This window comes from Petromyzon marinus, unplaced genomic scaffold (genome assembly GCF_048934315.1).
Source record: "Petromyzon marinus isolate PM22_M1 ecotype Great Lakes invasive population unplaced genomic scaffold, UKy_Petmar_22M1.pri1.0 PM_Scaffold_66, whole genome shotgun sequence".
NCBI lineage: Eukaryota > Metazoa > Chordata > Hyperoartia > Petromyzontiformes > Petromyzontidae > Petromyzon > Petromyzon marinus.
This window is the reverse complement of record NW_027423673.1, coordinates 16,833-39,994: the sequence shown is the minus strand read 5'-3', so window position 1 is coordinate 39,994 and position 23,162 is coordinate 16,833. Positions and strand designations below refer to the sequence as shown.

General features: G+C 53.3%; 1 protein-coding gene across 1 annotated transcript in view; it reads left to right on the top strand.

The window, feature by feature from the left end:
* Window positions 1-20,886, top strand: part of LOC142923752 (unconventional myosin-Vb-like) — a 39,148-nt gene extending 18,262 nt beyond the window's left edge. Inside the window, exons 2-6 of the mRNA XM_076064737.1 lie at window positions 3,470-3,580; window positions 9,376-9,631; window positions 13,632-13,776; window positions 15,656-15,806; window positions 20,594-20,886. Coding sequence (XP_075920852.1) covers window positions 3,470-3,580; window positions 9,376-9,631; window positions 13,632-13,776; window positions 15,656-15,806; window positions 20,594-20,845 — 915 coding nt within the window. The 3' untranslated portion in view covers window positions 20,846-20,886. The remainder of the gene's footprint in view (window positions 1-3,469; window positions 3,581-9,375; window positions 9,632-13,631; window positions 13,777-15,655; window positions 15,807-20,593) is intronic.
* The last annotated feature ends 2,276 nt before the right edge of the window (window positions 20,887-23,162 follow it).

The window sequence follows — 23,162 nt, the reverse complement described above, 5'->3', positions numbered from 1 at the left end:
TAACATCTATTTTGACCACGTAGTTCGTGAAGCCTTCTATAGCTGTACCGGGGGAATCTCCATATGGTACAGATATAATGGGAGGCTAATCGATGCCCGGGTGCGGTCAAGCGATGGCTCCCTATTGCTCAACCACGTTATGTATGCTGATGACTTGGTAATAGCTGCTCAGTCAGAGGAGGAGTTGGAGACGCTGCTGCTGAGACTGGAGCGTGTCACTAAGAGGTGGGGCCTTACCATCAGCCCCACCAAAACTAAGCACCTGCCTGGGTATTTTGTACCATCGGACACTCCACCCCCACAACTCCAAATCGGTGATGGGGCAGTTGTGGAGAGAGTGGAGAGTTTCCCATACCTGGGCAGTGTGCTTATGACTGGCTCCAGTTTAACAGCAAAGGTCTCACTCCGAATCAGTCGGGCGGCAATATCTTTTCATCGGTTGCGTAACGCTGTGTGGAAGCTACCTGGTCTGTCGCTCCGCACTAAGCTTCAGGTCTTCTCGGCCACGGTCATTCCCTCCCTTCTCTACGCTTGCGAAACGTGGACCCCCCTAATGGAACATCTTCGCCGGTTAGAAACATTTAGGCTGGCCTGCCTACGATCCATCCTGGGTTTAACCAGACTGGATTGTGTGAGGAGCTCACAAATCCTTGAAAGATCTGGGCAGGGTCCCATCGGTGAGCTCCTCCGGCAGGCAAGGCTGCGATGGCTGGGTCATGTAGCCCGCATGCCCAGCCACCGCATGCCGAAACAGCTTTTGTTTGGCCGGATTGAGGGGGCTAAGCGGGCGCGGCACGGGCTAGAGAAGAGATGGAGTGATGTGGTACAGGAGGACGTGGAGCTGAGTGGACTTGCCGATGACTGGTACCAGCGGTGTCAAGATCGGCCTCTGTGGAGGAGGCTCGTGAAGGATGCTACTGGGCAGTTGGAGGCAGTCGCCCTCCAACAACAACGGAGGGCGGAGGAGCGACGCTCACAACAGCGAGCGGAGCGCCGGGTGGCTAAAGCACAGCAGGTTGGCACAGTAGGGGGCACAGGTGGTGCATCAGCCAGTCATCTCAGTCAGTCGACCCGTGGCACCTGGGTCTGCCCCGTGACCTCCTGCCAGCGAGCGTTCGACACTTCACGTGGCCTCAGGGTGCACATAGCCTGGCACAAGCGTCGTGGTGACGTCACCGCCACTTAGTGGCGAATGGCGGTTGTTGTTGTTGTGTGTCTGTGTGTGTGTCTGTGTGTGTGTGTCTGTGTGTGTGTGTGTGTCTGTGTGTGTTTTCTTGCTGTGGTTTTCACACCTGATGATGATTGCTTGTGTTGCAGTCGAAACGTCGTGATAATTGTATTGTTTTATATTTTTATTATTTTATTGTTTCCCTTGTACGTGGTGGTGACTTAACCGAAAGAACCAAGAATAATAATTTTATTGTTTTATATTTTTATTATTTTATTGTTTCCCTTCTACGTGGTGGTGACTTTACCGAAAGAACCAAGAATAACAATTTTATTGTTTTACAATAATTGTATTGTTTTATATTTTTATTATTTTATTGTTTCCCTTCTACGTGGTGGTGACTTTATCGAAAGAACCAAGAATATGAATCCCTGCAGTCACGAATGCTTTAAATCAAAGTTTAACATGAACGTCGTTTAGTTTTAGTGTGGGTCTCCATGAGTATGGGTCTCTATGGGTCTCTGTGGGTGTCTGTGTGTCTCTGTGGGTTTCTGTTGGTCTCTGTGTGGGTCTCTGTGGGTCTCTGTGTGTCTCTGTGGGTCTCTGTTTGTCTCTGTAGGTGTCTATGTGTGTCTCTGTGGGTCTCTGTGTGTCTCTGTGGGTCTCTGTGTGTCTCTGGGTCTCTGTGTGGGTCTCTGTGTGTCTCTGTGTGTGTCTCTGTGGGTCTCTGTGTGTCTCTGTGGGTCTCTATGTGGGTCTCTGTGTGTCTCTGTGTGTGTCTCTGTGTCTCTCTGTGGGTCTCTGTGTGTCTCTGTGGGTCTCTATGGGTCTCTGTTGGTCTCTGTGAGTCTCTGTGGGTCTCTGTGGATCTCTGTGTGTCTCTGTGTGTGTCTCTGTATCTCTCTGTGGGTCTCTGTGTGTCTCTGTATCTCTCTGTGGGTCTCTGTGGGTCTCTGTGGGTCTCTCTGTGCCTCTCTGTGTGTCTTTGTGTGTCTCTCTGTGGGTCTGTGTCTCTCTGTGTGTCTCTGTGTGTCTCTCTGTGTGTCTCTGTGTGTCTGTATGGGTCTCTGTGTCTCTCTGTGTGTCTCTGTGTGTGTCTCTGTGGGTTTCTCTATGTGTCTCTGTGGGTCTCTGTGGATCTCTATGTGTCTCTCTGTGTCTCTCTGTGTCTCTCTGTGTCTCTCTGTGTGTCTCTCTGCGTCTCACCCACGTGGTTGAGCTGCTCTGAGTGCGGCGATGGTGGCCAAGGTGGTGGCTTCTGAGCCGAAATCCACGGCAGCGGCTTCGAGTGGCAGGGCCGTTCAGATGGCAACGTGAACACAGTTGAGTGTTAGCGTGGGTCTCAGTGAGTCTCTGCGAGTCTCTGTTTGTGTCCTTGTTGTTGTTGTTGTCACGTTCTGGTACCACCGTACCCCCCGTGACTGGACATCTGTGAGCAAAGAGCTTCCTAGCTCATCGGATTAACACGCTTAAAGAAGAGTCACGTGATTCTGTGCCATCACCACCATCATCACCATCACCACCATCATCATCACTATCACCACCATCATCATCACCACCATCATCACCATCACCACCATCATCATCACTACCACCACCACCATCACCACCATCATCACCATCACCACCATCATCATCACTATCACCACCATCATCATCACCACCATCATCACCATCACCACCATCATCATCACTACCACCACCACCATCACCACCATCATCACCATCACCACCATCATCATCACTATCACCACCATCATCATCACCACCATCATCACCATCACCACCATCATCATCACTACCACCACCACCATCACCACCATCATCACCATCACCACCATCATCATCACTATCACCACCATCATCATCATCACCACCATCATCACCATCACCACCATCATCATCACTACCACCACCACCATCAAAACCATCATCACCACCACCATCGCCACCATCATCACTACCACCACCACCACCACCATCACCACCCAAACCACCATCACCACCACCACCATCACCACCAACTCCATCACCATCACCACCACCACCACCACCCCCACCACCACCACCATCACCACCACCACCACCATCATCACCACCACCACCACCACCACCATCACCACCACCACCATCACCACCACCACCACCATCACCACCACCATCACCACCACCACCACCATCACCTCCATCACCATCACCACCACCATCACCACCACCACCACCACCATCACCACCTCCACCCCCACCACCACCACCACCACCTCCACCACCACCACCACCACCACTCCCCCCCACCCCCAGGGTGTCCGCGTGTGGCTGCCTCACCCTGAAGAGGTGTGGGTCTCGGCCGAGGTGACTGCCAGCTACAGGCCGGGCGACACGACACTCAGCCTGCGCCTGGAAGATGGCACGGTGAGGCCACTCCACGTTGCCGTGCCGGGGACATGGGACGTTCGTCACGGGACAGGAGCAGGTGGAACAGATGGAGATTAGTGCACACACGAGTGTAGAAGGGAGCGAGATGGAACAGATGGAGATTAGTCCACCCACGGGTGTAGAAGGGAGTGAGATGGAACAGATGGAGATTAGTCCACCCACGGGTGTAGAAGGGAGTGAGATGGAACAGATGGAGATTAGTCCACCCACGTGTGTAGAAGGGAGTGAGATGGAACAGATGGAGATTAGTCTACCCACGGGTGTTGAAGGGAGTGAGATGGAACAGATGGAGATTAGTCCACCCACAGGGTAGAAGGGAGTGAGATGGAACAGATGGAGATTAGTCCACCCACGTGTGTAGAAGGGAGTGAGATGGAACAGATGGAGATTAGTCTACCCACGGGTGTTGAAGGGAGTGAGATGGAACAGATGGAGATTAGTCCACCCACAGGGTAGAAGGGAGTGAGATGGAACAGATGGAGATTAGTCCACCCAGGGGTGTAGAAGGGAGTGAGATGGAACAGATGGAGATTAGTCCACCCACGGGTGTAGAAGGGAGCGAGATGGAACAGATGGAGATTAGTCCACCCACGGGTGTAGAAGGGAGTGAGATGGAACAGATGGAGATTAGTCCACACACGTGTGTAGAAGGGAGTGAGATGGAACAGATGGAGATTAGCCCACCCACGGGTGTAGAAGGGAGCGAGATGGAACAGATGGAGATTAGTCCACCCACGGGTGTAGAGGGAGCGAGATGGAACAGATGGAGATTAGTCCACACACGGGTGTAGAAGGGAGTGAGATGGAACAGATGGAGATTAGTCCACCCATGGGTGTAGAGGTAGCGAGATGGAACAGATGGAGATTAGTCCACACACGGGTGTAGAAGGGAGTGAGATGGAACAGATGGAGATTAGTCCACCCACGTGTGTAGAAGGGAGTGAGATGGAACAGATGGAGATTAGTCCACCCACGTGTGTAGAAAGGAGTGAGATGGAACAGATGGAGATTAGTCCACCCACGTGTGTAGAAGGGAGCGAGATGGAACAGATGGAGATTAGTCCACCCACGGGTGTAGAAGGGAGTGAGATGGAACAGATGGAGATTAGTCCACACACGGGTGTAGAAGGGAGCGAGATGGAACAGATGGAGATTAGTCCACCCACGTGTGTAGAGGGAGGGAGATGGAACAGATGGAGATTAGTCCGCCCACCTGTGTAGAAGGGAGTGAGATGGAACAGATGGAGATTAGTCCACCCACGTGTGTAGAAGGGAGTGAGATGGAACAGATGGAGATTAGTCCACCCACGTGTGTAGAAGGGAGTGAGATGGAACAGATGGAGATTAGTCCACCCACGTGTGTAGAAGAGAGCGAGATGGAACAGATGGAGATTAGTCCACCCACAGGTGTAGAGGGGAGTGAGATGGAACAGATGGAGATTAGTCCACCCACGTGTGTAGAAGGGAGTGAGTTGGAACAGATGGAGATTAGTCCACCCACGTGTGTAGAAGGGAGCGAGATGGAACAGATGGAGATTAGTCCACCCCCGGGTATAGAAGGGAGTGAGATGGAACAGATGGAGATTAGTCCACCCACGGGTGTAGAGGGAGCGAGATGGAACAGATGGAGATTAGTCCACCCCCGGGTATAGAAGGGAGCAAGATGGAACAGATGGAGATTAGTCCACCCCTGGGTATAGAAGGGAGTGAGATGGAACAGATGGAGATTAGTCCACCCACGGGTGTAGAAGGGAGTGAGATGGAACAGATGGAGATTAGTCCACCCACGGGTGTAGAAGGGAGTGAGATGGAACAGATGGAGATTAGTCCACCCACGGGTGTAGAAGGGAGTGAGAAGGAACAGATGGAGATTAGTCCACCCACGGGTGTAGAAGGGAGCGAGATGGAACAGATGGAGATTAGTCCACCCACGGGTGTAGAAGGGAGTGAGATGGAACAGATGGAGATTAGTCCACCCACGGGTGTAGAACGGAGTGAGATGGAACAGATGGAGATTAGTCCACCCACGTGGTAGAAGGGAGTGAGATGGAACAGATGGAGATTAGTCCACCCACGGGTGTAGAAGGGAGCGAGATGGAACAGATGGAGATTAGTCCACCCACATGTGTAGAAGGGAGTGAGATGGAACAGATGGAGATTAGTCCACCCACGTGTGTAGAAGGGAGCGAGATGGAACAGATGGAGATTAGTCCACACACGGTGTAGAAGGGAGTGAGATGGAACAGATGGAGATTAGTCCACCCACGGATGTACAAGGGAGTGAGATGGAACAGATGGAGATTAGTCCACCCACGTGTGTAGAGCGAGCGAGATGTAACAGATGGAGATTAGTCCACCCACGGGTGTAGAAGGGAGTGAGATGGAACAGATGGAGATTAGTCCACCCACGTGTGTAGAAGGGAGTGAGATGTAACAGATGGAGATTATTCCACCCACGGGTGTAGAAGGGAGTGAGATGGAACAGATGGAGATTAGTCCACCCACAGGTGTAGAAGGGAGCGAGATGGAACAGATGGAGATTAGTCCACCCACGGGTGTAGAAGGGAGTGAGATGGAACAGATGGAGATTAGTCCACCCACGTGTGTAGAAGGGAGCGAGATGGAACAGATGGAGATTAGTCCACCCACGTGTGTAGAAGGGAGTGAGATGGAACAGATGGAGATTAGTCCACCTACGGGTGTAGAAGGGAGTGAGATGGAACAGATGGAGATTAGTCCACCTACGGGTGTAGAAGGGAGTGAGATGGAACAGATGGAGATTAGTCCACCCACGTGTGTAGAAGGGAGCGAGATGGAACAGATGGAGATTAGTCCACCCACGTGTGTAGAAGGGAGCGAGATGGAACAGATGGAGATTAGTTCACACACGTGTGTAGATGGGAGCGAGATGGAACAGATGGAGATTAGTCCACCCACGGGTGTAGAAGGGAGCGAGATGGAACAGATGGAGATTAGTCCACCCACGGGTGTAGAAGGGAGCGAGATGGAACAGATGGAGATTAGTCCACCCACGGGTGTAGAAGGGAGCGAGATGGAACAGATGGAGATTAGTCCACCCACGTGTGTAGAAGGGAGCGAGATGGAACAGATGGAGATTAGTCCACCCACGTGTGTAGAAGGGAGTGAGATGGAACAGATGGAGATTAGTCCACACACGTGTGTAGAAGGGAGTGAGATGGAACAGATGGAGATTAGTCCACCCACGGGTGTAGAAGGGAGTGAGATGGAAGAGATGGAGATTAGTCCACACACGTGTCTAGAGGGAGCGAGATGGAACAGATGGAGATTAGTCCACCCACGGGTGTAGAAGGGAGTGAGATGGAACAGATGGAGATTAGTCCACCCACGTGTGTAGAAGGGAGCGAGATGGAACAGATGGAGATTAGTCCACCTACGGGTGTAGAAGGGAGTGAGATGGAACAGATGGAGATTAGTCCACACACGGGTGTAGAAGGGAGTGAAATGGAACAGATGGAGATTAGTCCACCCACGTGTGTAGAAGGGAGTGAGATGGAACAGATGGAGATTAGTCCACCCACGGGTGTAGAAGGGAGCGAGATGGAACAGATGGAGATTAGTCCACCCACGTGTGTAGAAGGGAGTGAGATGGAACAGATGGAGATTAGTCCACACACGGTGTAGAAGGGAGTGAGATGGAACAGATGGAGATTAGTCCACTCACGTGTGTAGAAGGGAGTGAGATGGAACAGATGGAGATTAGTCCACCCACGGGTGTAGAACGGAGCGAGATGGAACAGATGGAGATTAGTCCACCCACGGGTGTAGAAGGGAGCGAGATGGAACAGATGGAGATTAGTCCACCCACGGTGTAGAACGGAGCGAGATGAAACAGATGGAGATTAGTCCACCCACGGGTGTAGAAGGGAGCGAGATGGAACAGATGGAGATTAGTCTACCCACGGGTGTAGAAGGGATTGAGATGGAACAGATGGAGATTAGTCCACCCACGTGTGTAGAAGGGAGTGAGATGGAACAGATGGAGATTAGTCCACACACGGTGTAGAAGGGAGTGAGATGGAACAGATGGAGATTAGTCCACCCACGGGTGTAGAAGGAGCGAGATGGAACAGATGGAGATTAGTCCACCCACGTGTGTAGAAGGGAGCCAGATGGAACAGATGGAGATTAGTCCACACACGGTGTAGAAGGGAGTGAGATGGAACAGATGGAGATTAGTCCACACACGGTGTAGAAGGGAGTGAGATGGAACAGATGGAGATTAGTCCACCCACGGGTGTAGAAGGGAGCGAGATGGAACAGACGGAGATTAGTCCACCCACGTGTGTAGAAGGGAGTGAGATGGAACAGATGGAGATTAGTCCACCCACGTGTGTAGAAGGGAGTGAGATGAAACAGATGGAGATTAGTCCACCCACGGGTGTAGACGGAGTGAGATGGAACAGATGGAGATTAGTCCACCCACGTGTGTAGAAGGGAGCGAGATGGAACAGATGGAGATTAGTCCACCCATGGGTGTAGAAGGGAGCGAGATGGAACAGATGGAGATTAGTTCACACACGTGTGTAGATGGGAGCGAGATGGAACAGATGGAGATTAGTCCACCCACGGGTGTAGAAGGGAGCGAGATGGAACAGATGGAGATTAGTCCACCCACGGGTGTAGAAGGGAGCGAGATGGAATAGATGGAGATTAGTCCACCCACGGGTGTAGAAGGGAGCGAGATGGAACAGATGGAGATTAGTCCACCCACGGGTGTAGAAGGGAGCAAGATGGAACAGATGGAGATTAGTCCACCCACGGGTGTAGAAGGGAGTGAGATGGAACAGATGGAGATTAGTCCACCCACGTGTGTAGAAGGGAGTGAGATGGAACAGATGGAGATTAGTCCACCCACAGGTGTAGAAGGGAGTGAGATGGAACAGATGGAGATTAGTCCACCCACAGGTGTAGAAGGGAGTGAGATGGAACAGATGGAGATTAGTCCACACACGTGTGTAGAAGGGAGCGAGATGGAACAGATGGAGATTAGTCCACACATGGGTGTAGAAGGGAGTGAGATGGAATGGATGGAGATTGGCTGGGCCAGGGTCTGTGGCTCCTCCCCTTTCCCCTCCCTCCCGCTTCCCCCCACCCACTCGGGGGGAGTGACTTTAATGACGTCATTGCGCGCGCTGCCGTGTGGCTACGCCCCCACCCCCCCTTCCCCCTAACCCACGAGCAGGTGGGGAGTGATGTTAATGACGTCACCGCGCGCGCCGCCGTGTAGCCACGCCCCCCCCTCTTCCCTCCTCCCACGAGGGGGAGTTGACGTTAATGACGCCACCGCGCGCGCCGCCGTGTGGCCACGCCCCCCCGTCCCCCGACCCCACGAGGAGGGGTTGGGGGGAGTGACGTTCAAGACGTCACCGCGCGCGCCGCCGTGTGGCCACGCCCCCCCCTTCCCCGTAACCCACGAGGAGGGGGGGAGCGACGTTAATGACGCCACCGCGCGCGCCGCCGTGTAGCCACGCCCCCACCCCCACCGTCCCCCTAACCCACGCGGAGGGGGGGGTGACGTTAATGACGTCACCGTGCGCACCGCCGTGTGGCCACACCCCCAACCCCCCTGTCCCCTAACCCACGAGGAGGGGTTGGGGAGAGTGACGTTAATGACGTCACCGCGCGCGCCGCCGCGTGACCACGCCCACACACCGCTCACCCCTCTCTCTCTCTCTCTCCCGCGGTGACGCGCGGCTCCTCCCCCCCCCCCGGTGACGTCACAACGGCAGGAAGTGACGCAGGCGGTCGACCCGGCGACGGCAGCTTCGGTGAATTACTCCTCCTCATCATCCTCCTCCTCATCCTCCTCCTCGTCCTCCTCGTCCTCCTCCTCCTCGTCGCCTCCGCCATGGCCGTTCTTGAGGAACCCGGACATCCTGGTGGGCGAGAACGACCTCACCTGTCTGAGCCACCTCCACGAGGCTGCCGTTCTGCACAATCTCCGTGTCCGCTACTCCGAGTGCGGACACATCTACACTTACTGTGGTGGGTCGGGGGCACGGTGGGGTGGGTGGGTCGGTGGGCGGGCGGGTTGGTGGGTGGGCGAGCGGGTGTGATGGTGGGTGGGTTGGTGGGCGGGTGGTTTTTGGTGGGTGGGCGAGCGGGTGTGATGGTGGGTGGGTTAGTGGGTGGATGGGTGGGTTGTTTGGTGGGTGGGTTAGTGGGTGGGTTGTTTGGTGGGTGGGTCAGTGGGTGGATGGGTGGGTTGTTTGGTGGGTGGGTCAGTGGGTGGATGGGTGGGTTGTTTGGTGGGTGGGTTAGTGGGTGGATGGGTGGGTTGTTTGGTGGGTGGGTTAGTGGGTGGGTTGTTTGGTGGGTGGGTCAGTGGGTGGATGGGTGGGTTGTTTGGTGGGTGGGTCAGTGGGTGGATGGGTGGGTTGTTTGGTGGGTGGGTCAGTGGGTGGATGGGTGGGTTGTTTTGTGGGTGGGTTGGCGGGTGGGTCGGTCGGTCGGTGGGCGGGTGGACGGGTGTTGGGCGAGCAAGTGCGTGGGCGGGTGGGTTGGTGGGTGGGTGGTTTTGTGGGTGGGCGGGTGTGTTGGTGGGTGGGTCAGTGGGTGGACGGGTGTGTTGGGCGAGCAGGTGCGTGGGTGGGCGGGTTGGTGGGTGGGCGGGTCGGTTGGTGGGCGGGTTGGTGGGTGGGTGGTTTGGTGGGTGGGTGATCGCGTTGGTGGGTGGGTCAGTGGGTGGACGAGTAGGTGTGTGTGCGTACACGTGTTTAAGTCGTGGTTTCGTGGTAATTTTTTGGAGCTGAGTGGACTAGCCGATGACTGGTACCAGCGGTGTCAAGATCGGCCTCTGTGGAGGAGGCTCGTGAAGGACGCTACTGGGCAGTTGGAGGCAGTCGCCCTCCAACAACAACGGAGGGCGGAGGAGCGACGCTCACAACAACGAGCGGAGCGCTGGGTGGCTAAAGCACAGCAGGTTGGCACAGTAGGGGGCACAGGTGATGCATCAGCCAGTCATCTCAGTCAGTCGACCCGTGGCACCTGGGTCTGCCCAGTGACCTCCTGCCAGCGGGCGTTCGACACTTCACGTGGCCTCAGGGTGCACATAGCCTGGCACAAGCGTCGTGGTGACGTCACCGCCACTTAGTGGCGAATGGCGGTTGTTGTTGTTGTGTGTCTATGTGTGTGTGTGTGTCTGTGTGTGTCTATGTCTGTGTCTATGTGTGTCTCTCTGTGTGTGTGTCTGTGTGTGTGTCTATGTCTGTGTGTGTCTACGTGTGTGTGTCTATGTGTGTGTGTCTATGTGTCTATGTGTGTGTCTATGTGTGTGTGTGTGTCTATGTGTGTGTCTATGTGTGTGTGTCTATGTGTGTGTGTGTCTGTGTCTATGTGTGTGTGTGTCTATGTGTGTGTGTCTATGTGTCTGTGTCTATGTGTCTGTGTGTGTGTCTATGTGTGTGTGTCTATGTGTGTGTGTGTCTGTGTCTATGTGTGTGTGTGTCTATGTGTGTGTGTGTCTATGTGTCTGTGTCTATGTGTCTGTGTGTGTGTCTATGTGTGTGTGTCTATGTGTGTGTGTGTCTGTGTGTGTGTCTATGTGTGTGTGTCTATGTGTGTGTGTCTATGTGTGTGTGTGTCTATTTCAGTTTAATTCGTAGTTTCGTGGTAATTAATTGAAGGTGGAGGGGTTACCGGCCCCTCGCACCCGTCCAGAGCCCCCGTTTAGCCCCTGTGGTGGACGCATATGCCATGAGGGGAGGAGCCAATCAAAATTGGATCTCCCCCCACAGCGCTGTCCACGACAGAGTTGCCCGTCCGGCAAAAGTAACCTGCAGCGCCACACCTATTACCATCATTAGGGGAAAAAACGGTGATCCAATTTCCGACCCCCAGGAACAGGTTCGCAGATTTGCTGAGCATTTCTGTGAGGTCCTGGGGGAGGGAAAATCCCTCAGCCAGGAAAACATCGTGGCACAAAGTGAGGATGACCCTGCTGAGGCTGCGGTGCCTCAAATATTGGATGAAGTCACCCCCTGTGAGTGGCTGGCTGAGGCGCCATCTGCTGAGGAAGTATTGAAGGCGATCCGGAGTCTGAGACCAGGAAAGGCACCGGGCAGAGATGATCTCCCAAGCGAAATGCTGAGGGAGGGTGGCGTTTGTGCACAGACTGCCCTATATGACATCATAACAACAGTCTGGACCACTGGACGGGTTCCGCAGGATTGGAAGGATGCCCAGGTGGTCCCCCTTTTTAAGAAGGGGGACCGCACAGACTGTAACAACTACAGGGGCATCTCACTCCTCAGTGTGCTGGGAAAGGTCCTGGCAAGGATTATTCAGCATCGCCTTGCCAGGCACGCTGAGGAGAGGCTTGCGGAGCCCCAATGCGGTTTCAGGAAAGGGCGGTCCTGCACAGATGCCATGTTTTCTGTCCGTCTGCTACAGCAGAGGTGTAGGGAATTCCAACAAGACCTACATCTCTGCTTTATTGACCTGGTCAAGGCCTATGATACCATCAGTAGGCCTGGGCTCTGGGTCGTTCTTCGTGCTTTTGGAGTATCTGACCCTCTGCTCACGATCATTAAGGACCTTCATGATGGTGAGCGGGCCCGGGTAAAACTACGTGGCCGGGAGTCAGAGCCATTCCCTGTACACCTTGGGGTGCGACAGGGATGTCCTCTGGCTCCCACATTATTTAACATCTATTTTGACCACGTAGTTCGTGAAGCCTTCAATAGCTGTACCGGGGGAATCTCCATATGGTACAGATATAATGGGAGGCTAATCGATGCCCGGGTGCGGTCAAGGGATGGCTCCCTATTGCTCAACCACGTTATGTATGCTGATGACTTGGTAATAGCTGCTCAGTCAGAGGAGGAGTTGGAGACGCTGCTGCTGAGACTGGAGCGTGCCACTAAGAGGTGGGGCCTTACCATCAGCCCCACCAAAACTAAGCACCTGCCTGGGTATTTTGTACCATCGGACACTCCACCCCCACAACTCCCAATCAGTGATGGGGCAGTTGTGGAGAGAGTGGAGAGTTTCCCATACCTGGGCAGTGTGCTTATGACTGGCTCCAGTTTAACAGCAGAGGTCTCACTCCGAATCAGTCGAGCGGCAATATCTTTTCATCGGTTGCGTAACGCTGTGTGGAAGCTACCTGGTCTGTCGCTCCGCACTAAGCTTCAGGTCTTCTCGGCCACGGTCATTCCCTCCCTTCTCTACGCTTGCGAAACGTGGACCCCCCTAATGGAACATCTTCGCCAGTTAGAAACATTTAGGCTGGCCTGCCTACGATCCATCCTGGGTTTAACCAGACTGGATTGTGTGAGGAGCTCACAAATCCTTGAAAGATCTGGGCAGGGTCCCATCGGTGAGCTCCTCCGGCAGGCAAGGCTGCGTTGGCTGGGTCATGTAGCCCGCATGCCCAGCCGTCGCATGCCGAAACAGCTTTTGTTTGGCCGGATTGAGGGGGCTAAGCGGGCGCGGCACGGGCTAGAGAAGAGATGGAGTGATGTGGTACAGGAGGACGTGGAGCTGAGTGGACTTGCCGATGACTGGTACCAGCGGTGTCAAGATCGGCCTCTGTGGAGGAGGCTCGTGAAGGATGCTACTGGGCAGTTGGAGGCAGTCGCCCTCCAACAACAACGGAGGGCGGAGGAGCGACGCTCACAACAGCGAGCGGAGCGCCGGGTGGCTAAAGCACAGCAGGTTGGCACAGTAGGGGGCACAGGTGGTGCATCAGCCAGTCATCTCAGTCAGTCGACCCGTGGCACCTGGGTCTGCCCCGTGACCTCCTGCCAGCGGGCGTTCGACACTTCACGTGGCCTCAGGGTGCACATAGCCTGGCACAAGCGTCGTGGTGACGTCACCGCCACTTAGTAGCGAATGGCGGTTGTTGTTGTGTGTGCGTGTGTGTACGTGTGTGTGTACGTGTGTGTGTGAACGTGTGTGTACCTCCATAGGTGCTCGCTAACAGCACTTGCCCCTACAGTCTGTTAAGGCTATACGGGGGATCTTTGTCTTTGTCTTTTTGAAGGCATTGTCCTGGTGGCCATCAACCCATACATGGACGTGCCCCTGTACGGGCAGGATGTGGTGGACGCCTACAGCGGACAGGGCGCTGGGCACCTGGACCCACACGTCTTCGCTGTGGCAGATGATGCATACAGGCAGATGGCCCGGTGAGGAGGTGGTGGTGGTGGTGGGGTGGAGTGTAGTGTAGTGTATAGTGTAGTGTAGTGTGTAGTGTATAGTAGTGTATAGTGTAGTGTGTAGTGTAGTGTGTAGTGTAGTGTATAGTGTAGTGTATAGTAGTGTGTAGTGTAGTGTATAGTGTGTAGTAGTGTAGTGTGGTGTGTAGTGTGTAGTGTAGTGTATAGTGTAGTGTGTAGTGTAGTGTGTAGTGTAGTGTATAGTAGTGTAGTGTGTAGTAGTGTAGTGTATAGTGTAGTGTATAGTAGTGTGTAGTGTAGTGTATAGTAGTGTATAGTAGTGTAGTGTGTAGTGTAGTGTATAGTGTAGTGTAGTGTGTAGTGTAGTGTATAGTGTAGTGTGTAGTGTAGTGTGTAGTGTAGTGTGTAGTGTAGTGTATAGTGTAGTGTAGTGTGTAGTAGTGTAGTGTAGTGTGTAGTGTAGTGTGTAGTGTAGTGTGTAGTAGTGTAGTGTGTAGTGTAGTGTATAGTGTAGTGTGTAGTAGTGTAGTGTGTAGTGTAGTGTATAGTGTAGTGTAGTGTGTAGTGTAGTGTAGTGTGTAGTGTAGTGTGTAGTGTAGTGTAGTGTGTAGTGTAGTGTGTAGTGTAGTGTGTAGTGTAGTGTGTAGTGTAGTGTGTAGTGTAGTGTGTAGTGTAGTGTAGTGTGTAGTGTGTAGTAGTGTAGTGTGTAGTGTATAGTGTAGTGTATAGTAGTGTAGTGTATAGTGTAGTGTATAGTGTAGTGTAGTGTGTAGTGTAGTGTGTAGTGTGTAGTGTAGTGTATAGTGTAGTGTAGTGTGTAGTAGTGTAGTGTAGTGTGTAGTGTATAGTGTAGTGTATAGTGTATAGTGTAGTGTGTAGTGTAGTGTGTAGTAGTGTAGTGTGTATAGTTTAGTGTGTAGTGTATAGTGTAGTGTATAGTAGTGTATAGTGTAGTGTATAGTAGTGTACAGTGTAGTGTATAGTGTAGTGTATAGTGTAGTGTACAGTGTAGTGTACAGTGTAGTGTACAGTGTATAGTATAGTGTAGTGTACAGTGTAGTGTAGTAGCTAGCAGGAGGTGTGTAGGGAATGACAACAAAGCCTAGTGAATGGCATCGGTGCCTCTCCCCTCCTCACCACCCTCACCACCCTCACCACCACCCTCACCACCACCCTCACCACCCTCACCACCCTCACCACCCTCACCACCACCCTCACCACCCTCACCACCACCCTCACCACCACCCTCACCACCACCATCACCACCCTCACCACCACCCTCACCACCACTCTCACCCTCCTCACCACCCTCACCACCACCCTCACCACCACCCTCACCACCCTCACCACCCTCACCACCCTCACCACCACCCTCACCACCCTCACCACCACCCTCACCACCACCCTCACCACCACCATCACCACCCTCACCACCACCCTCACCACCACTCTCACCCTCCTCACCACCCTCACCACCCTCACCACCACCCTCACCACCCTCACCACCACCCTCACCACCCTCACCACCACCCTCCTCACCACCCTCACCACCCTCACCACCCTCACCACCACTCTCACCCTCCTCACCACCCTCACCACCCTCACCACCACCACCACCATCCTCACCACCCTCACCACCACTCTCACCCTCACCACCACCCTCACCACCCTCACCACCCTCACCACCACCCTCACCACCACCCTCACCACCCTCACCACCACCCTCACCACCACCCTCACCACCCTCACCACCACCCTCACCACCCTCACCACCCTCACCACCACCCTCACCACCACCCTCCTCACCATCCTCACCACCACCCTCACCACCCCCACCCCCACCACGTGACCCCCACCCCCCCCACCCTCACCACGTGACCCCCACCAGTGACGCGCGTTGCCAGTCGATCGTGGTGAGTGGAGAGAGTGGTGCCGGCAAGACCGTGTCAGCTCGTCACGTGATGCGATTCTTCGCCTCCGTGGGCGGTGGCCACGCCCACATGGAGGAGAAAGTTCTCGCCTCCAACCCCGTGATGGAGGTGACGTCACGTGTGTGTCATCACGTGTGTGCATCACGTGTGTGTCATCACGTGTGTGTCATCACGTGTGTGTCTACACGTGTGTGTCATCACGTGTCGTCACATGTGTGTCATCACGTGTGTCTCTATACGTGTCGTCACGTGTGTGTCATCACGTGTGTCATCACGTGTGTCATCACGTGTGTCATCACGTGTGTCATCACGTGTGTCATCACGTGTGTGTCATCACGTGTGTCATCACGTGTGTCATCACGTGTGTGTCATCACGTGTCGTCACGTGTGTGTCATCACGTGTGTCTCTATACGTGTCGTCACGTGTGTCATCACGTGTGTCATCACGTGTGTCATCACGTGTGTGTCATCACATGTGTGTCATCACGTGTGTCATCACGTGTGTGTCATCACGTGTCGTCACGTGTGTGTCATCACGTGTGTCTCTATACGTGTCGTCACGTGTGTCATCACGTGTGTCATCACGTGTGTCATCACGTGTGTGTCATCACATGTGTGTCATCACGTGTGTCATCACGTGTGTGTCATCACGTGTGTCGTCACGTGTGTCATCACGTGTGTCATCACGTGTGTCATCACGTGTGTGTCATCACATGTGTGTCATCACGTGTGTCATCACGTGTGTCATCACGTGTGTGTCATCACATGTGTGTCATCACGTGTGTCATCACGTGTGTGTCATCACGTGTGTCGTCACGTGTGTCATCACGTGTGTCATCACGTGTGTCATCACGTGTGTGTCATCACATGTGTGTCATCACGTGTGTCATCACGTGTGTCATCACGTGTGTGTCATCACATGTGTGTCATCACGTGTGTCATCACGTGTGTCATCACGTGTGTGTCATCACATGTGTGTCATCACGTGTGTCATCACGTGTGTGTCATCACGTGTGTGTCATCACGTGTGTGTCATCACATGTCGTCACGTGTCGTCACGTGTGTCATCACGTGTGTCATCACGTGTGTCATCACGTGTGTGTCATCACGTGTGTGTCATCACGTGTGTGTCATCACATGTCGTCACGTGTCGTCACGTGTGTCATCACGTGTGTCATCACGTGTGTGTCATCACGTGTGTCATCACGTGTGTGTCATCACGTGTGTCATCACGTGTGTGTCATCACGTGTGTCATCACGTGTGTGTCATCACGTGTCGTCACGTGTGTGTCATCACGTGTCTCTCTGTGTGTCATCACGTGTGTGTCATCACGTGTGTCATCACGTGTGTCTCATCACGTGTGTGTCATCACGTGTGTGTCATCACGTGTGTGTCATCACGTGTGTGTGGTCACGTGTGTGTGGTCACGTGTGTCATCACGTGTGTGTCATCACGTGTGTGTCATCACGTGTGTCATCACGTGTGTGTCATCACGTGTGTGTCATCACGTGTGTGTGGTCACGTGTGTCATCACGTGTGTGTCATCACGTGTGTGTCATCACGTGTGTGTCATCACGTGTGTGTCATCACGTGTCGTCACGTGTCGTCACGTGTGTGTCATCACGTGTGTGTCATCACGTGTGTGTCATCACGTGTGTCATCACGTGTGTGTCATCACGTATAGTCACGTGTGTCTCTGTGTGTGTCATGACGTGTGTCTCTGTGTGTCGTCACGTGTGTCATCACGTGTGTGTCATCACGTGTGTCATCACGTGTGTGTCATCACGTGTGTGTCATCACGTGTGTCATCACGTGTGTGTCATCACGTATAGTCACGTGTGTCTCTGTGTGTGTCATGACGTGTGTCTCTGTGTGTCGTCACGTGTGTCATCACGTGTGTGTCATCACGTGTGTCATCACGTGTGTCATCACGTGTAGTCACGTGTGTCATCACGTGTGTGTCATCACGTGTGTGTCATCACGTGTGTGTCATCACGTGTCATCACGTGTGTGTCATCACGTGTGTGTCATCACGTGTGTCTCTGTGTGTCTCTGTGTGTCATCACGTGTGTGTCATCACGTGTGTGTCATCACGTGTGTGTCTCTGTGTGTCATCACGTGTGTCATCACGTGTGTGTCATCACGTGTGTCATCACGTGTGTCGTCACGTGTGTGTCATCACGTGTGTCATCACGTGTGTGTCATGACGTGTGTGTCATCACGTGTGTCGTCACGTGTGCTCACGTGTGTGTCATGACGTGTGTGTCATCACGTGTCGTCACGTGTCGTCACGTGTGTGTCATCACGTGTGTGTCATCACGTGTGTCATCACGTGTGTGTCATCACGTGTGTGTCATCACGTGTGTGTCTGTGTGTCATCACGTGTGTCATCACGTGTGTCATCACGTGTGTCATCACGTGTGTCTACACGTGTGTCTACACGTTTGTCTACACGTGTGTCTACACGTGTGTCTCTGTGTCTCTGTGTGTCTCTACGTGTCTATGTGTCTACACGTGTGTCTCTATGTGTCTCTATGTGTCTCTGTGTGTGTCTCTGTGTGTCTCTATGTGTCTCTGTGTGTCTCCACGTGTCTCTGTGTGTGTCTCTGTGCGTGTCTCTGTATGTCTCCACGTGTATCTGTGCGTGTCTCCCCGTGTCTCTGTGCGTGTCTACACGTGTCTCTGTGTGTGTCTCTGTGTGTGTCTCTGTGTGTGTCTACACGTGTGTCTACACGTGTCTCTGTGTGTGTCTCTGTGTGTGTCTACACGTGTGTGTCTACACGCGTGTAGTCACGTGTCTCTGTGTCTACAAGTGTCTCTGTGTTTACACGTGTCTCTGTGTGTCTACACGTGTGTCTCTGTGTGTCTCTGTGTCTCCACGTGTCTTCACGTGTCTCTGTGGATACACGTGTGTCTGTGTGTCTACACGTGTGTCTCTGTGTGTCTCTGTGTCTCCACGTGTCTTCACGTGTCTCTGTGTCTACACGTGTCTCTGTGTGTCTCCACGTGTGTCTCCGTGTGTCTACACGTGTGTCTCTGTGTCTACACGTGTGTCTCTGTGTCTACACGTGTCTCTGTGTGTCTACACGTGTGTCTCTGTGTGTCTCTGTGTCTCCACGTGTCTTCATGTGTCTCTGTGTCTCGACGTGTGTCTCCGTGTGTCTTTGTGTGTCTACACGTGTAGTCACGTGTCGCTGTGTCTACACGTGTCTCTCTGTGTCTCCACGTGTGTCTCTGTGTGTCTACACGTGTGTCTCTGTGTCTACACGTGTCTCCACGTGGCTCTGTGTCTACACGTGTCTCCACGTGTCTCTGTGTGTCTCTACGTGTGTCTCCGTGTGTCTACACGTGTGTCTCTGTGTCTACACGTGTGTCTCTGTGTCTACACGTGTGTCTCTGTGTCTACACGTGTCTCTGTGTTTCCACGTTTCTCCACGTGTCTCTGTGTCTACACGTGTCTCCACGTGTCTCTGTATCTACACGTGTCTCTGTGTCTCCACGTGTCTCTGTGTCTCCACGTGTGTCTCTGTGTCTCCGTGTGTCTTCACGAATCTTCGTGTGTCTCCACGTTTCTCTGTGTCTCTGTGTGTCTCTGTGTCTCCACGTGTCTCCACGTGTCTCTGTGTCTACACGTGTCTCTGTGTCTACACGTGTCTCCGTGTGTCTCTGTGTGTCTCTGTGTGTCTACACGTGTAGACACGTGTGTCTACACGTGTAGACACGTGTGTCTCCACGTGTCTCCGTGTGTCTACACGTGTGTCTCCTTGTCTACACGTGTGTCTTCACGTGTGTCTAAGTGTGTCTCTGTGTCTCTACGTGTGTCTCTGTGTGTATCTGTGTGTCTACGTGTGTCTCTGTGTGTCTACACGTGTCTCTGTGTCTCTACGTGTCTCTGTGTGTCTACGTGTGTCTCTGTGTGTCTTCACGTGTCTCTGTGTCTCTACGTGTCTCCACGTGTCTCCACGTGTATCTCTGTGACTCCACGTGTCTCCGTGTGTCTCTGTGTCTCTACGTGTCTCTGTGTATCTAGGTGTGTCTCCGCGTGTCTCCGCGTGTGTCTCCGTGTGTCTCTGTGTCTCAACGTGTCTCTGTGTGTCTCCGTGTGTCTCCACATGTCTCTGTGTCTCCGTGTGTGTCTCCACGTGTCTTCACGTGTCTCCACGTGTGTCTCTGTGTGTCTCTGTGACTAAACGTGTATCCACGTGTCTCTGTGTCTCTGTGTCTACACGTGTCTCCACGTGTCTCCGTGTGTCTCCGTGTATCTGTGCCTACACGTGTGTCTCCACGTGTCTCTGTGTCTCCACGTGTCTCCGTGTGTCTCTGTGTGTCTCTGTGTCTCCACGTGTGTCTCTGTGTGTCTCCACGTGTCTCTGTGTGACTACACATGTCTCTGTGTCTACACGTGTCTCTGTGTCTCCACGTGTCTCCACGTGTCTCCACGTGTCTCTGTGTGTCTTCACGTGTCTCCGTGTGTCTACGTGTGTCTCCACGTGTCTCCACGTGTCTTCACGTGTCTCCACGTGTCTCTGTGTCTCCACGTTTCTCTGTGTCTCCACGTGTCTCTGTGTCTCCACGTGTCTCCACGTGTCTCCACGTGTCTCTGTGTGTCTCTGTGTGACTCCACGTGTCTCCGTGTGTGTCTACGTGTCTCTGTGTGTCTCCGCGAGTCTCTGTGTGTCTCCACGTGTCTCTGTGTCTACACGTGTGTCTCTGTGTCTCTGTGACTACACGTGTCTCCGTGTGTGTCTACGTGTCTCCACGTATCTCTGTGTGTCTCCGTGTGTTTCTGTGTGTCTCTGTGTGTCTCCACGTGTCTCCGTGTGTGTCTACATGTCTCTGTGTGTCTCTGTGTCTCTGCGTGTGTGTCTCTGTGTGTGTCTCCGTGTCTCCGCAGGCGATAGGCAACGCTAAGACGGTGTCTCTGTGTGTGTCTCTGTGTGTGTCTCTGTGTGTGTCTCTATGTCTCTGTGTGTGTCTCTTGTGTGTGTCTCCGTGTCTCAGTGTCTCTGTGTGTGTCTCCGTGTCTCCGCAGGCGATAGGCAACGCTAAGACGGTGTCTCTGTGTGTGTCTCTGTGTGTGTCTCTGTGTGTATCTGTGTGTGTCTCTGTGTCTCTGTGTGTGTCTCCGTGTCTCCGCAGGCGATAGGCAACGCTAAGACGGTGTCTCTGTGTGTGTCTCTGTGTGTGTGTCTCTGTGTCTCTGTGTGTGTCTGTGTGTCTCCGTGTCTCCGCAGGCGATAGGCAACGCTAAGACGGTGTCTCTGTGTCTCTGTGTGTGTCTCTGTGTCTCTGTGTGTGTCTCTGTGTGTCTCTGTGTCTCTGTGTGTGTCTCTGTGTGTCTCCGTGTCTCCGCAGGCGATAGGCAACGCTAAGACGGTGTCTCTGTGTGTGTCTCTGTGTGTGTGTCTCTGTGTGTGTCTCTGTGCGTGTCTCTGTGTGTCTCTGTGTCTCTGTGTGTGTCTCTGTGTGTGTCTCCGTGTCTCCGCAGGCGATAGGAAACGCTAAGACAGTGTCTCTGTGTGTGTCTCTGTGTGTGTCTCTGTGTGTCTCTGTGTGTCTCTGTGTGTGTCTCCGTGTCTCTGTGTGTGTCTCTGTGTCTCCGCAGGCGATAGGCAACGCTAAGACGGTGTCTCTGTGTGTGTCTCTGTGTGTGTCTCTGTGTGTCTCTGTGTGTGTCTCTGTGTGTGTCTCCGTGTCTCTGTGTGTGTCTCCGTGTCTCTGTGTCTCCGCAGGCGATAGGCAACGCTAAGACGGTGTCTCTGTGTGTGTCTCTGTGTGTGTCTCTGTGTGTGTCTCTATGTCTCTGTGTGTGTGTCTCTGTGTCTCCGTGTCTCTGTGTCTCCGCAGGCGATAGGCAACGCTAAGACGGTGTCTCTGTGTGTGTCTCTGTGTCTCTGTGTGTGTCTCTATGTCTCTGTGTGTGTGTCTCTGTGTCTCCGTGTCTCCGCAGGCGATAGGCAACGCTAAGACGGTGTCTCTGTGTGTGTCTCTATGTCTCTGTGTGTGTGTCTCTGTGTCTCCGTGTCTCCGTGTCTCCCCAGGCGATAGGTAACGCTAAGACGGTGTCTCTGTGTCTCTGTGTGTGTCTCTGTGTGTGTCTCTGTGTGTGTCTCTGTGTGTGTCTCTATGTCTCTGTGTGTGTCTCTGTGTGTGTCTCCGTGTCTCTGTGTGTGTCTCTGTGTGTGTCTCTGTGTGTGTCTCTGTGTGTGTCTCTATGTCTCTGTTTGTGTCTCTGTGTGTGTCTCTGTGTCTCTGTGTGTGTCTCTGTGTGTGTCTCCCTGTCTCCGCAGACGATAGGCAACGCTAAGACGGTGTCTCTGTGTGTGTCTCATTGTGTGTCTCTGTGTGTGTCTCTATGTCTCTGTGTGTGTGTCTCTGTGTCTCCGTGTCTCTGTGTCTCCGCAGGCGATAGGCAACGCTAAGACGGTGTCTCTGTGTGTGTCTCTGTGTCTCTGTGTGTGTCTCTATGTCTCTGTGTGTGTGTCTCTGTGTCTCCGTGTCTCCGCAGGCGATAGGCAACGCTAAGACGGTGTCTCTGTGTGTGTCTCTATGTCTCTGTGTGTGTGTCTCTGTGTCTCCGTGTCTCCGTGTCTCCCCAGGCGATAGGTAACGCTAAGACGGTGTCTCTGTGTCTCTGTGTGTGTCTCTGTGTGTGTCTCTGTGTGTGTCTCTATGTCTCTGTGTGTGTCTCTGTGTGTGTCTCCGTGTCTCTGTGTGTGTCTCTGTGTGTGTCTCTGTGTGTGTCTCTGTGTGTGTCTCTATGTCTCTGTTTGTGTCTCTGTGTGTGTCTCTGTGTCTCTGTGTGTGTCTCTGTGTGTGTCTCCCTGTCTCCGCAGACGATAGGCAACGCTAAGACGGTGTCTCTGTGTGTGTCTCTGTGTGTCTCTGTGTCTCTGTGTGTGTCTCTGTGTGTGTCTCCGTGTCTCTGTATGTGTCTCTGTGTGTGTCTCTGTGTGTGTCTCTGTGTGTGTCTCTGTGTCTCTGTGTGTGTCTCTGTGTGTGTCTGCGTGTCTCCTCAGGCAATAGGCAACGCTAAGACGGTGTCTCTGTGTGTGTCTGTGTGTCTCTGTGTCTCTGTGTGTGTCTCTGTGTGTGTCTCCGTGTCTCTGTGTGTGTCTCTGTGTGTGTCTCTGTGTGTGTCTCTGTGTGTGTCTCTATGTCTCTGTGTGTGTCTCTGTGTGTGTCTCTGTGTCTCTGTGTGTGTCTCTGTGTGTGTCTCCGTTTCTCCGCAGGCGATAGGCAACGCTAAGACGGTGTCTCTGTGTGTGTCTCTGTGTGTCTCTGTGTGTCTCTGTGTGTGTCTCTGTGTGTGTCTCTGTGTGTGTCTCTGTGTCTCTGTGTCTCCGCAGGCAATAGGCAACGCTAAGACGGTGTCTCCGTGTCTCTGTGTGTGTCTCTGTGTGTCTCTGTGTCTCTGTGTGTGTCTCTGTGTGTGTCTCCGTGTCTCCGCAGGCGATGGGCAA